This window comes from Rhinolophus sinicus, linkage group LG12 (assembly GCF_036562045.2).
Source record: "Rhinolophus sinicus isolate RSC01 linkage group LG12, ASM3656204v1, whole genome shotgun sequence".
Classification (NCBI taxonomy): domain Eukaryota; kingdom Metazoa; phylum Chordata; class Mammalia; order Chiroptera; family Rhinolophidae; genus Rhinolophus; species Rhinolophus sinicus.
The window spans coordinates 27126288-27144686 of NC_133761.1; the positions used below are offsets into that span (position 1 = coordinate 27126288).

An 18399-nucleotide genomic window follows, 5' to 3' on the forward strand; every position below is an offset into this window, starting at 1 on the left:
AACTCTGGAATGTTTCGTATGGATTCTTGAATAAAATTTAGGAACCAAATAAATAAATTAGTTTCAAAAAACTCTTTACTTCCACAACCCTTTTCAGCTAACATCTCAATTCTCTGTTCCTCTTTACAACAAAGCTCTTCAAAAGAGTTGGCTATACTTGCTGTCTCCAATTCCTTTTCTTCTATTCTTTTTTGATCCACTCCCTTCTGCTTTTTGCCCCCTTCACTCCATTGAATCTAATCTTGCCCAGGTCACCACAGACCTCCATGTGTAAATCTAATGGTCAATATTCAGTCCTCATTTTACTTGACTTACCAGCAGCTTAAGTCACAATTAATTGTTCTTTCCAACTCAAAACACTTTCTCTTGGTTTTCAGGATACCAACATCCTCCTAGTCTTCTTCCGTTGACTGCTCCTCAGTTATTTTTTTTTTTTTCTGATTCCTCCTCTTCTGCAAAATGAGATGGGCCCCAAGGCCAAGAGCCATGCTCTTCCTCATCTGTCCTCACTTTCTTGGTGATTTCATTCAGCCTCGTAACCCACAAGTTTGTAATCCAGCCTTTTCCCCTCTTCCCTCAGATATCCACACGACTCACTCTTACCTCTTCTCAGTCTTGACTTAAATGTCACCTTCTGACTAGGGCTTTCACTATATAAAACTGAACATTCCTCTCCTCACTGTCCCCCCACCCCACCCCCAGCTCTGGCAACCCTTCTCTCTCCCTTCTCTCTCTCTCTCTCCTACTTTATTATTCTTTATAACATTGAGCATGCTCTCACATCCCACACTTATTTCTTTTGTTGTGTGTCCTCTTCCACTAAAAGTTGCCATCCATAACAACAAGGATTGGGTTCTCATTGTCTGCTGCTTTATGCCCAGAGCCTAAAAGCTTGACACGTTGTAGTTGCTCAGTGTGCTTGCTGAATAGTGGTCTTGCATAGCTTTCCTACACATTGGGGGTCTTCGAAATCTGTTACTAGATTTACTTGATTCTGAACGTGCTCCTGCTACTTTACTACTTAATTGCCTGTCATGTGGATCATACCAATTATGTACCCTTTTCTGCATAAATGGGCTCTTCTGAACATTTTATTAACAGTACTCATCTCTGCCTTAATGTGAGAGCTATTGATCTGTTTAAAGCACACCTAGGTGGCCAGCGTGGCTGGCTGGAGCAGATCAAGCCAGGAAGACAATGATCAGAATGGTAACCAAGGGGAATAGAAGGAAGAGGCAGCTTATAAACTTGTAAGGACTTTAGCTTTTTCTCAGAGTAAACTGGGAAGCCCTTGAACATTTTGAGTAGGTGTAACCTGATCTAACATATTTTTAAAAATTCACTCTGCCTGCTGGTTGAAAATAAATCACATTCAAAGTCTTTTTATTTTTTTGTACCTCATTTGCAAAATCAGTAAGCTAGATTACATAGAACCTTTTCGGTTGCATCAATTTTTAAGAAATCATAAAAATATGAGTAGAAAAACATTTTTTTTAATCCTTGGTGCTGTTAAATGTTTTGTGATGGACAACAAACAATACATCTGTTGCTTAATGTGACACTATTTTTAAACAAATGCTTGGCAACAGTTAATTCATGATGAAGTAGGCTGCTCATGAAAGTGCCCTTCAAATTTTCAGATTCTCTCATTTTCCATGGCCTCAAAGATATTTTCACATGTCCCCGCTAAATCTTGGCTTGAATAGCTCCTGATAGGAAAAATGGCAGAGATTCAGCAGATACAAGATTTATTGTGTCTCAAACTGGGACAAAGCTAATCAAGTCTTGGTCCAAGAAACTGAACTACAATGTATTGAGATGTGTTGCTTTCCTGATAACATTTTTTAAAAAATGCAAATGCTACTGGCCTAACCAGACCAAGCTACCTCAGATATTGAAGATTTTTCTGCATTTGATTGATTTCCAGTGTAAGAAGAGGCCATGCGTTAGTCAGAATCTCCACAGAAACAGAACCAGTAGGATGGATAGATGATAAGTAAGTAGGTAGATAGATAGGTGTAGAGATATAGAGCTATAGATATAGCTATTTTAAGGAAATGTTTCATGTGATTGTGGGGGATGACAAGCACAAAATTTGTAGAGCAGGTCTCCAAGCTGAAAATTCAGGTAAGAGTTGAAGCTGCAGTTCAAATTCTACAGGAAAACAGGATGAAACCTCAGGCAGTGTTTCTATATTGCAGTCTTGAGGAGAATTCCTTGCTCAGGAAACCTCAGTCTTTTCCCTTAAGGATTTCAACTGACTGGGTAAGGCCCACCCACATCTGCTTTCCTCAAAGTCTACTGATTTAAATGTTAATTACATACAAAAAAAAAAAAAAAAAAAGCCCTCACAGCAATATGTGAGCTGGTGTTTGACCAAATATTTTGGCACTGTAACTAACTGAGCCAAATTGACAATCAACAGTAACCATCTTACCATGTTAACCTTCAGTTTGAAGTTCCCTCACCTGGTGAAGTCTCAGTAAACCCTGAACTGAATAATATTAATTCTTGACCAGTACAGATTATCCCACTCATCTGAAATTTTGCATGCTATTCCAAGTATATTATTCTTCACTTTGCTCTTTTTGCTGGAAACAAAAGCAAGAGCCATCATTCATAATTCTATTATTAAATCCACACATGACAGCAATCAGTAGTTTAATGAGGAAAGAAAGGGCAACTTTTCTCCTATTTCTCCATCCCTGTGATGCTAATATAAGTTATATTGAAGAACTATTAGGGCAAAATCCCTAGATTAAGTTCATCTGTTAAACCTGAAAATTAACCGGGTAACCCAAAAAAGTGTTCTAAATGAAGTTGATCTGCCATGGTAGAAGTGACTAAATGCATTTTAATTGGACGTGAAGCCCTCTTCTCCTCACAGCTGGAACCAGTGAACTTCCACATATTACAGCTCCTTAGAAAAATTCTTAAGAGTAATTTAGGGGTTGTATCCTAGTATCGTGGAACACACCATTTGTCTACTTTGCTTCTGTTAGCTTCCACCCTGTGCTCTGGGAACCTCTCTTGCTCTAGAGCTGCAAATATGCATCTTGAAATCCAGTCTAATTCAAGGCTGATTGTCTACTTTTAGCCTAACTGGCATCCCAGCTAGGTATCTTTCTGGGATTATCTTGCTCTTGTGACACTTCCCTTCCAGAAGGGAACATGAATAATTAAGGTGCAAGTTACCTGCTCAGGATCTACTGACTTCTTGGATTTCCCAGTCCCAACTGCTGGCCTCCCAATAACAGCCATGTGTTGTCCATCTATTGGGGTACCCCTGCTGCCTCAGCCCTTCCCGTGGAGGCTACATTTTTCTTTCAGGCATGACATTTTCTCTGTTGCTCTTCCCTTCATATACCATGCTTTTTCCATGAGATTGGGCTTCCATTCTGGAAGCCCATCCCTTTTCACTCCCCCACCTCTACCCAAATGTATAGGTCTACTTCAAGGACCCTATTTCTCCCAGAATACCTGTCCTGCAGCAGCATTCATAGAGTATGGTTACCCTTGTATAAATGGGCCTGGGTTTTCTCACCTATAAAATTAGGATATTGGACTAGAGATGACCCTTTCAGCTCTGACAGTCTTATGAGTCTATAAATGCTTCTTCTATTTAATGGTCCTTGACAGCAACTCAGGAAAAAGAACACCAGGTCCTGAGTGTCATGCAGGGAGTCACTCAGGGTCTCTGGTCCCACTCTCCACATAAGAAGGCAGGATGTGGCTAGGCCAAAAAGGAACACCCACGGAGCCATAAGTAGGAGAGTCACACCACTATAGTCTCACTGGAGGCTGGATTCACATGACATGTGACCTGCTGTCCACTTTTCTGCCTGCCAACTGACCCCTTGCTAGCTGCAATCCGCTCTTGCTAGCTCAGCCACCATCTTCTTGCTAGCCCCCATTTTCTGCTAGCGTAGCCACAGCAGTTATATTAGTGGCCAATGGCTCACTGGTTACACCTGATGGCCATCTGATCACAGCTGATGGCCATCCAATCACAGTTGATGGCCATTTACGACCTGAGCCAGCACCTTTGCACGTGAAGCCGAGAGCCTGGAAACTGCACTCCTGGCTCTCTCCCCACACTGAGTAAATTATTTCTTATGCCTAGCCCGCTTTTCTGATGATTAGTTTCTCACCATTCTTTTGGAGCAATGCTTCTATTTCTTAGACAGTACTTGTCGTGCGGGGGACCCTGCTCGCTGCGCCATTTGTCATGCAGGGCGGACTGCGGGGTCTCTGCTCCCGCTCCCCATACAAGAACGCAGGATATGGTGAGGCCAAAAAGGAACACCCACGGAGCCATAGGTAGGGGAGTCATACCACTATATTCTCTCTGGCGGCACTATACTCTCACTGGAGGCTGGATCCACACTGTCCGCAAACCGCCATCCATGCTTGCCAGCCCAGCCACCATCTTCTTGCTAGCCCCCATTCTTCTCTCTTCTCTCTGCTAGCGTAGCCACAGCAGTTATATTAGTGGCCAATGGCTCACTGGTTACAGCTAACGGCCAACTAGCCACAGCTGATGGCCATGCAATCACAGTTGATGGCCATTTACTACCTGAGCCAGGCACCTGTCTATGTGAGGCTGAGAGCCTGGAAACTGCTTTCTGGGGCTCTGCCCCCACAGTACTTTTGCTTAAATACTCTAGTTATCAGTTCACCTAATTATTCTGGTCAGACCATTAGGAATGTGCCAAATATTTTTTTCCTGCATTTCTCACACAAGACAAATTGAAGTTAAATAGAAAACATTACTAACCTACTGCTTCCTGCCCCTCAGCAGCGTGTTGGTGAGCTTTCTGGGCAGCACCCATACAAGCCTCTGGTACTGGGCCTTTGCTAGTGAGGAGATGTTTGGGTTTGTCCATGTCCTCCCCTTTTAGTACAAGAATATTTTTATACAATGCATTTATTAGGAACCTTGTTCCCTGAGGCTTAAATGTAAATAGAGGATTAAGAACATAACTAATTTACATGAGATACAAACATATCCATGAAAGTATAACACATTTTATATGATTACTGAGCAAACATTAACACAGGTTTTCACTGTCTACAATAGGCAAATCCTTTCATCATTTACCTTTACTTTTAGAAATAAAATTCATAACAATAAAATTTTTCACTCACTGAGCTACTCTTTTTTTTTTCCAAACAACTTCAGCTGAGACCATTTCAGGAAGCCCAGTATCTATACTGCATACATAAACTGAATCTTAAAAAATGATTAATGAGATTGTTTCCCTTTCCTAAACTGAATTAAATTGAAAGCATGATCAAGTTACTTGGCTATACAGAAGTCAATCATTAATATTGCTTTAAAAAAATTCAATGGGAAACAGCTGATTCAGTGGACATGGATATATGGCCTCTGTAGAGTTGAACTTGTCTGTCCCAAACCACATTTGAAGTTATTCCAATAGCTCTGAGCAAAATAGTGGCAGAGTAACTGGCATTAAACAAGATAAAAGATATGTGTTCCTTGGCTATTATGTTAGCAACTAAGTACATTGAAATACTATCAGCCAAAAATATAATTTCCAAAAAGAATATTACTAATAGAATAAATGTTTGTGACCTTTACATCTTCTAAAGGTTTAGTATGGTCTTAGGAGGAAAAAATAGGAATTTTTGCATTGCCATAGCTTCTATCTCAGGCAAAGATTGCCCTGTGGTCAGAGCTCACCTTAGGGGAGCATTGGGAAAATCTTCCTGGCCCCAGGTCTCTCCCTTATCTATAGACATTCCCCCTGAAACATCCACTTAAGGATGTTTAATATTTTCTCCCCTGTACTCCTGGAAGAGAAACCATATTTGGCTTCAAGATAAATTCACTTGTAATTTTCTTTCTTGAGAAGCATTTCTGATGGAAGAAAGATGAGGGTGAGAAGGTATGAACATGTCAGAAGTCTGAAGTCAACGCATGAGAATGTAAGCAAGGCTGGGGAGGAGAGAGGGAAATAGAAAAGGAAATACTGAGTGGTAAAACCAAACTTTATGTACTTCAATGTCATGTCCAGGGTCCATGCTGAACTTAGAAATTCTTAACTTTAAGTTCAAACAGGATAATGTCGTGATCTAACAGGCTGAGGGGAAAAAAAAGCACGGTAAAATGCCTGAGGAAATAAACTATACAGATCACCAGAATTCAGCTTTAAACTAAATTAAAGGCCCAACAGATATCTGCAGAAGCCTTCAGATAAGCATATCAGATGTATGTGTAGCCAAATGTATTACTTCCTTTTCACATCTTGACCTTTTATTACTTGATCTCTCTTTAGCACTGACACTCATTACATTACCTCCTTTCTTAAAATTCTCTTTGCTGGAGTTCTGTGATACCAGGCTTTTCTGCATCGCCTCCTACCCACTGGTCATTTCTTTTCACTCTTATTGGTTCCTCTTCGTCTACCACCTCAACTCCAGTATTTTTCTTATTCTTTAAGAGACAATTCATCCTCTCCAAAGAAATCTTATCAATGCCAGTAATTTTCTACCTTGAGCCCATTTTTCTCCTCTAGGATATACGACTTGTCCTACTGCCTATTAGACTTCTCCACCTGAACGTGCTGCTCAAAGTTTAGCCCATCATTTTCTCTGTCTACAGTAGTCCCCGTTTATCCACAGGGGATACAGTCCAAGAGCCCTCCCCCAAGGATACCTGAAACCTCAGACAGTACCAAACCCTATAAATATTTTTTCCTATACATACATACCTATAATAAAGTTTAATTTATAAATTAGGCAAAGAGATTAAAAACAATAACTAATAATAAAATAGAATAATTACAATATAATCAAAGTTATATGAATGTGGTCTCTCTCGCTCTCAAAATATTGTACTGTACTTACTTTTCTTGTGGTAACGTGAGATGATTAAATGCCTACATGATGAGATGCATTTGCAGCGTGAGATCCGACAGCAAGACTAGCACGACTTCTTTTTCCTTCTTCACAATTTCATGGATAAAAGATTCGTTCTTATCATAGAGCTTAGCAACCTCAGCATATGACTTTTTTTGTTTATAGTTGAGAACACTCACCTTTTCTCTTAAAGGAAGCACTTTACGGCTTCTCTTCGACATAGCCAAATTGCAAGCATCATTACTCTTGCATTTTGCGGCCAACATTAAGTAAAATAAGGGTTACTTGAACACAAGCACTGGGATACCGATATAGCAACAGTTCACCTGATAACCTCCGGCTACTAAGTGATACGCTCCAAAAACGGGTGGTTCATGTCCAAGGTGGGATGGAACAGGACTCACGAGATTTCATCACTACTCAAATCCGGGCGCAACTTAAAACTTATAAATTGTTTAATTCTGGAATTTTCCATTTTTTACTTTTGGACCATAGTTGACTGCATTTGGGGACAGAGCCAGGCGTGCAGTTTCCAGGCTCTCGGCCTCATGTGGAAAGGTGCTGGCTCAGGTAGTAAATGGCCATCAACTGTGATTGGATGGCCATCAGCTGTGGCTAATTGGCTGTCAGCTGTAACCAGTGAGACATTGGCCACTGGTATGGCTGCCGTGGCTGGGCTAGCAGAAAATGGAGGCTAGGAAGAAGATGGTGGCTGAGCTACCAAGAGCGGATTGCAGTTAGCACGGCGGATTGCAGCTAGCAAGTGGGGTTGGTTGTCAGAGAGAAGTGGACGGCAGGTTGCAGATAGTGTGGCTCCTGCTTCCTGTGTCTCCAACCCAGCCGCCAGCGAGACTATAGTGGTATGACTCCCCTATCTATGGCTCCGTGGGTGTTCCTTTTTGGCCTCACCACATCCTGCGTTCTTATGTGGGGAGTGGGAGCTGAGACCCCACCAGAGACCCTGCATGACACTGCAGGTAACTGAAACTAAGGAAAGGAAAACCACGGATGCGGGAAGGGCTGCTGTACTGTAATATCCTCCTGACTGGTCTCTCAATTCCCTCCCTCTCCCATTCCAGGCCCCATCATAGATGAAATATAGTGTGGGGACAGCATCCCAGAGAGCAGTTTCCAGGCTCTCAGCCTCATGTGGAAAGCTGCTGGCTTAGGTAGTAGATGGCTGTCAGCTGTAACCAGTTAGCTGTTGGCCACTAATATACTAACTGCAGTGACTGCGCTAGCAAGCCCGGATTGCAGCTAACAAGCGGATGGTGGATTGAGGATCGTGTTGATCCTACTTCCTATGTCTCGCCCACCGCCAGCGAGATGGGGGTGCAGGAAGACCCCTCGTTGGGGTATTGGTGGATATTTGCTTTTGTGTCTCGACCAGCCGCCATTGAGAATATAGTGGTAGGACTCCCGTATCTATAGCTCTGTTTTTGTTCCTTTTTGGCCTCAGCATATCTTGCCTTCTTGTGCAGGGAGTGGGACCAGACACCTGCATGACACATGGCTGTTGAGTTTACAAGGCTCCAAACTCCTGCATCTTACAGAATAAAATTTACACACATTTGCATGTTATTTAAGACATTTTATAACGTCATTTATGATTGTATGTTTATTTCCTCCCCACCCCAACATACACACACACAGAACACACACACACACACACACACACACACACACACACACACACAACTTTTAAATCAGCAGTATCAAACTATTTTACATTCCCCAAACACATCCTATTCTCTCCTATTTCCAATTGATGTTCTTTTGTCTGGAACGCTTTTCCATCACCCCTTGCCTACCTCCTTATTTATGGTCAATCTAATATACATGCTTCATTTCGCAAATCAAGTGTTTTGCTTCTGTGAGGCCTTCTCTAATTCTCCCCTGAGGTGTATCTTATGTGTATGGACCTCTACCACGGTGGTTACCTTGTTCATTCACTGAGAAGTCCCAGATCAGGTGCTCAATAAATATTTGTTGAATGAATGAGTGTTGCTTATATTTATTGGTATATCTGTTTCCCCACTAGATTATAAGTTCCTTTGTATCTGCAATGGATAGTCTGACAATGGTGAGTCAGGTGATGTGAACGTCTACATTTTACAATCTTTAGCATATTTCTAGTATTCAAAAATATAAAGTAAATTATTATTAAAATCCCAACAATATGCCGGTTCATTTTTAGAAAATTGACTTTATTGTGCTGAAAAATAAACTAACACATATGTATTAATGGAGAGAAAACAATACGTATAATAGCAAATGATAAATAATAAAGATAATTTACTTTGAAATTTGGATGTTGAAAGGTGCTCTTTGTATTTACATTTTAATATGGAAGTGACTCATGACCCAGAAATTCATAATACATTGACCAATCTTGAATTCATACCGCAAAGGTCTGGCATCTATGTTCCCTTGTCTGCTCTCTGATCCTGACTTCACACTGGGCATTGATTTCATCACCTGTTAGACTGATCGTACTAAGGAACAACTTGACTTCATAGGCAATAGAAAATTCAGGTGTGCAGGAATCTCTGCACATCTGAAGCAAAGCATTGGTTCACAGCTTTCTGAAGAACACTTTGAAAAGCTTTCTTTTTTAAGGGTTTCTCCTGGATCAGAGAATAAAGGTCCTGTTTATTGGAATATAAACTAAGTGTGCCCAATTTATAGATTATATGTGGTCAGTCGATGCCATAAAAAGCCCATTTAACCTATACTATACTGAAACTATTAAGCATTGGCAATAAAATTGTAGAAAATTGTAACTTCAATGCCAGAATTTTTTTTGTAAGCCTCATTGAGCAATATTTTGAATATCAGCACACAAGGCTATATGGACCTCTTTCTATAGTGAGGTTTGTTGGCTTTTCCTAGAAGAGTCCATTTGTGCCTGGGCTCCAAAGCAAGTAGCCTTCTCTGCAGGCCACTTGGCCACCAATGTCAGGACAGAAATGGGTCTTCTCTCTCCATATTGCCCTGACAAAAACACCTTTGCTTCTTCTTTCCCTTCAGGGACCTATTTCATTTCAGAACTCCCTTATTCATTACTCAACAAATGTTTACTGAGCATTTAATAAGAGATAAGCCATCTTCTACGTGAAGAGGATACAGGAGTAAACAAAACAGACAAAAAGTCCCTGTCTCTCTAGAGATTTCTCTCTTCTCTTTCTTTATCTACCTATCTCAATGAAGATGGGAGAGTCTGGATATTCTGGTTCTACCCTTCAGACTAGCAAATACACCAGTCCATTGGCCATAGATGGTGTGGGGACAGAGTCCCAGGGAGTAGTTTCCAGGCTCTTGGCCTCACGTGGAAAGGTGCTGGCTCAGGTAGTGGATGGCCATCGGCTGTGACTGGTTGGCCATCAGCTCTAACCAGTTAGCCAATTGGCCACTGATATAACTGCTGTGGCTACTCTGGTTGGTTGGTTGGTTGGCAGAGAAGCAGATGGTGGATTGCGGATGGTGTGGAACCTACTTCCTGTGTGTGTCTCACCCGGCCGCCAGGGAGACTGGGGTCTAGCAAGACCCCTTGTTGGGGTACTGGCGGATATTTGCTTTTGTGTCTTGACCAGCCGCCATTGAGAATATAGTGGTAGGACTCCCCTATCTATGGCTCTGCTGTTGTTCCTTTTTGACCTCACCAGATCCTGTGTTCTTATGCAGGGAGCAGGACCAGAGTCCCTGCATGACATGGGATTAGTGAATTCAGAATATTTCTCCCATCTTCAGAGATTGGTTCAGTTTTCAATTCTTAACACGCTTTCTCTGAGTGAATTAGGGGTGCCCATAAAGTGGCTTACCAGAACAAGTCTGAAACCTGTACTAGAAGTCTGTTGGAGAAAAAGGTCAACATTTCTGATGAGGGTGGACAACACTGAGAACAGACTTCTTGGGAGACATCACCGCCTGCAAAGGGAAAGGCGTAGGAAAGAGTAAGTGTGCATGGCAGGCAGCCTGATTCTCTGCTCTGCCAGTGTGAGGCAATGACAAAAAAGGGCAATATGTCCTGAGAAGTTTAATTCCCATATATCCTGGTCCCTGGAGCACTGAAGGTTAGAGCTGCTGGGAATCAGATCCGGAAAGAGCATAGTCAGCACAGCTGCTCTGGGACCGTGCCCTTTTTCTTGTTCGTGGACCAAGTGAAATAGCCTCCATGTAGTAACTAGGTCTCTACCTACTAATTGCCTTTAATTGCCCTTATGTCATAAAGCGCTAAAAGTATTTTATAAAATTTTGTATATGTGGGTATTTATAAATTGGGGTTTTCATTAAGTATGTACTTAAGCAGAGCTAGTAATCACATGAAAAATGTTGTAGTGAACAGAGTTAAGTACCCTGGTGACTAGAACCAACCAACATAAAGTTTTGAAGTGCTTAACTTTTTTTCAGTTACTTAGTTCACTTTACTGAGTATGAGGATAAAATTTTTATATTGAAATGCTTTGACACTGTTTCTTTCACATTCCCTGCTGCGCAAGTGAAACAGTGGACTGCAGGAATTGAAAAGATTCCACTGTTTTTTTTCCATCACAGCTGGTACATATTTAAAATGCAAACCCACCTGGGTATTTCCAAGGAGAATATTCTTTTCATGATGAAGCTGGAGTAATCTATTCTTTAGCAGAAATGACCTCTGTTGTCATGGTCTGATAACTGAGCAGTTTCATAGTATGATTTGATGTATTCTTTGGGATCAGAAAAATCTGTCATAGATCTTTTCTGGTGATTAGGGCAATAAGCAACCTAAAGTTCCCTGATCTTCAAAGGAAACTATAAGTAATGACTACAAGGTACAAGCAGAAACAAGCCAGACTTATGCTTTATCTAAATGATACTCACTTGACATTTTCCAAAATTCAAGAAAACAAAACTTCAAAAAAATGACTGTTTTTTTGTTTTTGTTTTTGTTTTTTTTTAATTTAAAGAGGCTTATGTCTAACAAAACAAATTCAAGATAATATCAGTTATTTCCAGGAAATAAAAGGAAGACAGAACATAACTGTATCTTTTATTTTAAAGTGCATGATCTTAGAGAATAAGAGCTGTTTTGCTTATGTCATTTATGTATTTAATAACTACTAAGTGCCTGGCATTGTATTAAGTGCTTTACATACAACATGGCAGAACGATTAAGAGTGCATGTTTTGTGTCTGACTGAGTTTAAATGCTGACCATTTACTATCAGTGATCTTGAGAAAATCGCTGAATCTCTGTTCATTTGAAAAGTGGGGATAATAATAGAATTGACATCATAGGATTATTTACAGATTAAATGTAATACTGTAAGTACTCAATATATTTTAGCAGTTACTATCTCATATAAGGCACGTAGATAATTTAATGAGGACCCCGTTTTTTCCCATTTTGTGGGTGGAAATAAATATGAGATAAAAAAACATTAAGCTATTTGACCAAGTGTGGGGACAGAGCCAGGAGTGCAGTTTCCAGGCTCTCGGCTTCACGTGGAAAGGTGCTGGCTCAGGTAGTAAATGGCCATCAACTGTGATTGGATGGCCATCAGCTGTGACTAGTTGGCAGTCAGCTGTAACCAGTGGGCCATTGGCCACTAATATAACTGCTGTGGCTACGCTAGCAGGAAAATGGGGGGCTAGCAAGAAGATGGTGGCTGAGCTAGCAAGAGCGGATTGCAGAGAGACAGATGCCACCAGTGAGAATACAGTGGTATGACTCCCCCATCTATGGCTCCGTGGGTATTCCTTTTTGGCCTCACCATATCCTGCGTTCTTATGTGGGGAGTGGGACCAGAGACCGTGCACGACACCACGGTAATTAAACCTAGGTCAAACTCAGCTCTGTTAGAATCTTAAGACCTATAATTTTAACAACTGCTGTCTGCTATATTGCCAAACATACTGGAGCATTTCAAATCTCTTTGGACTTGGGCAGAGTGCAAACAAATAAGTTATATATGCCTGAAATTAGCAATATTTCTCTACAAATAACCATTGAGATGCCATCGCAGTTGCCAAATTCCCTTCTGATGGGCTCATATAAGATTCCATCTTACAAGCATTTCCAGTTCATATCCTCAGTCAATCATAGGAAGAACTTAGATATCACAATTATGTACATTTTGAAACCCAGCAAATAAACAACAACAAAGACACTCAGAGTATCTCTTTTTAAATACCAATGTATGTAGTTAATTCCCTCTTCCCTCCTTCTTTCTTGGTATGTGCAAATGTTTCATATGTGTATAAGACATAGATGTTATTAGTACTACAAATTCATTCATGCTCTACAGTTGGGTTTTGCAATTAATAAATTGAGTTTATGAAGGCAAAACTGTATCTATGTGAGTTGTGGCTATTTAATATAGAGCCAGGATTATGTCTTTGTCTACTTGGTACAATTCTGGGTATGCTGTCAGAGCACAGAACATAATAAATAATAATCACAATAAATGTGTTAGGGGACTGAGATAGAAGTTTCTCAGACTGACGAATACCATTTGCTACACTGTATTATTCAACTCTAAAGGAAATTGCAATTTGCTTATAAAGACATCTCATTTATTTAACTTCTATCTTTAAAAAAAATTCTCTTTTAGTTATTTCTATGTGTTTATCAAGTTTGTTTTTCTTTTTTAAACATAGTATTACTTTTAGGGGAAGTTAAAAGATTTAGCTTCACCTGTCAACTTGCCAAGTAGAAAAACCACTATCATCAATTTTCTAAGGAAAAAATGATGCTCACAGTGGTAGACTTACATTCCCAGTCTAACCTCACTTTTGATGTCTCAAATGCTAAATTGAGCAGGGTCTACAAGGAAGAAAGGAGTTTTCATTGGTGACAATAGTAAAAATGAAACCATTACATGTGATGATAACAAAAGAAGGAGAAAAAGAGTTTAAAATCAAAACGAAAGGATTATGTAAGGGCATGTCTCCGTATAGTGGAGGATTGTGGCCCTTCTTAGAATACTTCAAGGAAGATACAATCTTTGTCCTCCATTCCCAAATGCATGTGTTTGAGAACCATTTGGAAAAAAATTAAGAAGCAAATAGTTGCCTCATTTTCTTAAACATTGTTTTAAATGGTTGACACAGCCCTTCAAGAAGCTGCTGAAAATAATGAATCTTCTGCCTAAAAAAATAAAGGAGCACTAAATTTTCATATAATTTCAGGAGGTTTGAGAGTCCATCTTGAAGTCCATCTGTGGATCCAGGCACCCAGATTAAGAACCGTATGAGTCTCAGGAGCGTTCTTTATGCTTTATAGGGTACAGATCAGAACGCTGGCCAAGTTATATCAGCAGTCCAAATGCAATGAACGGTTACCAATACTAACCACTTTATATAGTTTTTATAGATTTCTAAGTGCTTTCTCATATTTGAGTTATTTGATATATTAGCCTAGAAGTCGTCATTTTGGTACTCAGCTAGATAGATTAGATAAGCAAAAGGATAATACTGAATACCTAATTTGTGCCATGTTGCTTACCAATGTATGGTATTCCATTAGAATTAGATTTTGTATAAACAAAAATGTTCCCTCATGAATCATAAATATCCTTGGCTGGTGAACATTGAATTGCTGAGGCTAGTACATCAGAATGGATATTTATTAGATTCCTTCCAATGAGAAACAAAATACTTAGGTTTTGAAGGTAATAGACTCCTAGATCAACAGTTTTCAAGGACCCTGCAGAGGTACAGGAAGTCTTCCCTTTGCCAATATATCTGTGTGAGTCTGGATTTTCTTCATATACTTCAACCAAAAGAACATATTACAACTGATTGGATGCAGAATTGATATAAGAATCCAGTGGTCTTCTATTAAGCCAGACATTAAAGAGATTTACAAAGATGGAAACAATGTCACACTTCTCACTAAGTTTTGGAAAAGATAATTAAGTTGTAATGCATTTATTGTAAATAAGTTTACAAGTATTTTTAAATTTTGTTTCAATTTCTAAATAGTAAATATCAATAGATATGACCCATGTAAACAAAAGCTCTTCAGAGTCCTCCCAAATTTTAAGTGTTTTTAAAGGAACCCTGAGACCAAAGAGTTTGAGAACTTGTTAAGTCCCAGAAGACAGGTCTGGGTGGATGAGCAAGTATAGGGGTGGCAGGGGCATGAATGTACCAGTCAAGGGATTGATGAAGACACTGCCATTTCTCATCTTGGGGAATGGAGAGGAGAAGATGCAGTTCACAACCTCCATTCATTTTTTTTGTGGCATGTTCTAAACACATCCATCATGGCAGTGCCATTTCTAGAAAGCGATCTCAAGAAATAAGCAAGTAGGGTCTAGAACCCTAAAACTAGGACAGACAACTGCAGGTTAATGAAGAACACTGACGTTAGATGCTCCTTTTTCTCCACTGAGAGTGGAAAACATTTTCAGAGTTCTGGGGTTTTTGTTTGTTCTCCAGCTAATACAAGATTTGTTACTTAATGGCTTTTGTATTGTTAATATGTATTTTTTTATCTTTTGGAATACCATTTCCTGAAAAAGAACATCTCCCAGGGGACATATCAGTAGGGGACAGAGGGAAAGCTTAAAATGTACTTTCAAAAAAGTATGTCTTAAAATTTAACGTTTACCTACTATACACTAAGCATCGCGCCACAGAGTAAGTAGGCTGTGGTATAGGGGAAATAATCTTGAATTTAGAATGAGAAAATTTGTTTTAAATCATTTACTTGCTATATCCGTTTGGGTAATTTAATCTCTCTAAGACTCATTTTCTTATCTGTGAAATGCGGATAATAGTATTTCTCTCACAAGGTTGTTAGGAATTAAAAAGATAACCTATATCATAGGGTAGCATAGTGCATCGTAGGTCTTCAATGAATAGCTGGGAGACTGCATGTAAAAACCAGTGATAAATCCAGTAAGTGTGATAAGATTTGTAGGCAAACACTTTAAAAATACAAGGCGGAAGGTCTGACGTGCCAGTGTCACTACAAATGTATTTATTTACAAAGTGCTACGAAAATATGAGAGAAGGAAGGGTCACACTTGTTGGGATGGGGAAGATGTTTAGGGAAATTAGTGTTAAATGAACCCCGCACTCCCCCCACCCCCCGACTCGTCCACCTTCAAGGTCGGCTCCAGCCGAGCATCACCGCCCCGCTCCAACCCCCGACCCCCGTGCGAGGTCAAATCACCTCCCGCTGTTTCCACGCCAGACTGGAAGAGCTCCGCACTCCAGCCTTACTCGACTTATCCCGGGCACCGTGATCGCGGGTGTGCAGCCCGGGCTCCCCAGCAGGCGTCCACACCGACCTGCCGCCGGGCCGGCCGTCCTAACCTGCGCCCACCCACCCCGAGCACCGTGCCGATGTTAAGCGGAGGCATGTAGGGGCAGGGAAGAGGAGCTCCCAAGTTCCCAGCCTCCAACCGCCCACTCGCCCAGCATACGCAGCCCTCCTCAGCGTCCCCACGCGCCCTCACACCACCCGCACGGGCAGCCCGGAGGCCCAGGACTGCGGCGGAGCTTCCCCGCCGGCCTTCGCTCTCCGGCCCCAGGGAACCCAGCGGCCCGCGTTCGCGCGCTCGCTCATCGATTGGCACTGCCTTGCTCCTCTGGCTCCCGCCGCGGGGAAACCGGCCCCTGACTTGGAAAGTCCGACGGAGCGCGGGGCGGGAACCAAGGCAGGCGGGCCAGGGGATTGCCGAGCGCACGGATGACCGTGGCCGCCGGCTCCCGTTCGGTCTGGCGGGTGGCGGCGCCGCCAGCCTGTGCAGTGCGAGGCGGCAGTCGCGCGTCCGCCGCTCCCTCGCCACGCGCCCGCGCGCTGGTCGCCTGTCTCTGTCTTCCCGAGGGCCGCCCAGCGTAGGGCTCGCACGCATCCCTGAGTGGGAGCCGGCGAGCGGCGGAGGGAGGGAGGGAGGGAGAGAGCGCGCGCGGGCGGCAGCCCCTCCCCTCCGCCTCCTCCTCCTCCTCCTCCTCCTCCTCCTCCTCCTCCTCCTGCCGCCGCGGAGAGCGCTTGGCGTAGCCGGGGGCTCGGCGGCGGCGGCGGCGGCAGCGGCGGCGGCGTCTGGCCCCAGCTCCTCCTCCTCCTTTTCCTCCTCCTCCATCTCCTCGCTCCCTCCATCTGCCGTGGTTATGGCCCGTCGCTGGAGCACAAAAGAGTCTCCGCGGTGGAGGTCTGCGTTGGTTTTGCTTTTTCTCGCCGAGGTGTACGGTAAGTGTCTGCGTCCCCGCGCCCCGCTGACCAAACAAAGCTGGGGCGACCCTGGGGACCGAGGCCTCCAGGACAGGGGTTCCCCGGGAGAACCGGAGAGAGACCCTGGGCGCTGGCGGGACAAAGACCCGGCGAGGGGTAGACGCAGCGGAGGGGGTGGCCCTGCACGGAGATGCTTTCGTCCGCTCACCCACCTCCATCCCCTCGGGGTGTTGAAGAGGGTCTTGGGTGTCCCGGCCGGTGAGGGATCCCCGGTGGAGCAAGGGGGTGGCGGGCGGACTTCCCGACCTGGGCTTGAGGGCCCCTAGCACAAGCCACACACAAGAATGTATGACTGTGTGAGAAAGAAGGGGAAGTCGCCCCCGCCGCCGCCGGGACGGTCCTGCCAACCCCCGACCCTTTCGCGAGGTTAGGAAGTTCTCTCCCCAGTGAAATTCCCACTGCATCAGGCCTCCCCACCCCCATCCTCCCCACTCCTTGAAAAAGCAGCCCGCTGCTTTCTTCCCATCTCTGCCGAGGCTCTGTTGATCCTGGGCGTGCAGGATCCTGTTCCTTCCCCAGGAGCAACACGCGGGAGAAGGCCAGAAAATAGTTTCCAGCCCCACCTCAGTTTCTCCCTCTTAGGGCATACGTGTCTGCCCTGACTTCTAGTTCATTTGTCATTTCATCCATCATTGTCCGCTGATGTTGTCACTGTTGCTTTATTCCAATCTGTGGATTGCGTTATTTATATTCCTTTGAGGTTAAAAGAAGGCTGAAGACTATTTGAGATAACTAAGCTTTTAATACATTGGGGTCCGAACAAGAGCTAAGGAATTAATTGGAAAGGACATTCATTTTTTGAGAGACTTGAGTTCCACTTCTGACTTCACGTTTCTTAGTTTATCATTTAAACATATTGGTGGTGTTTCAGAGCTCACAGTTAACCTTGACTTTTTGGAGTGGTGCTTTGATTTTTTTCAGAAGAAAATAATTAGAAATTACCATTCCGTGGTTAAATTTTACGTGTAAAAAGTCTAAGTCATTTGACACACTAATTCCACTAATGGTGGTGGTGATGGAGTTCAGTCTACATGTAATTCATGAGCAAGTATTAACTCTTTTGAAAGCATTTATCTGTGGAATTAAATCTGATGGTAACTTTTAAAACCTGGGAAGTTACACTTAAGAATTTAATGAACTTCAGTTGAAATTTAATGACAGCCAAGAACTAGTTTTTCAGTGTGGTTCAGAAGGTATTGCTTATTATTATTATTATTATTATTGTTTGTTTGGTGGTGAGAGAGGAGGTTTGGTCCACATTTGATATGGCACTTGCCAATGGTGTGACCAGGA

At 42.5% G+C, this 18399-nt stretch overlaps 1 protein-coding gene across 2 annotated transcripts in view; it reads left to right on the forward strand.

The window, feature by feature from the left end:
- Window positions 1-16844: 16844 nt before the first annotated feature.
- LRP12 (LDL receptor related protein 12) overlaps window positions 16845-18399 on the forward strand; it is a 69183-nt gene continuing 67628 nt past the window's right edge. For both annotated transcript variants that reach the window (XM_019750652.2, XM_019750653.2), the window contains exon 1: window positions 16845-17064. In XM_019750652.2, the coding sequence (XP_019606211.1) occupies window positions 16986-17064 (79 nt within the window). In that variant the 5' untranslated portion in view covers window positions 16845-16985. The remainder of the gene's footprint in view (window positions 17065-18399) is intronic.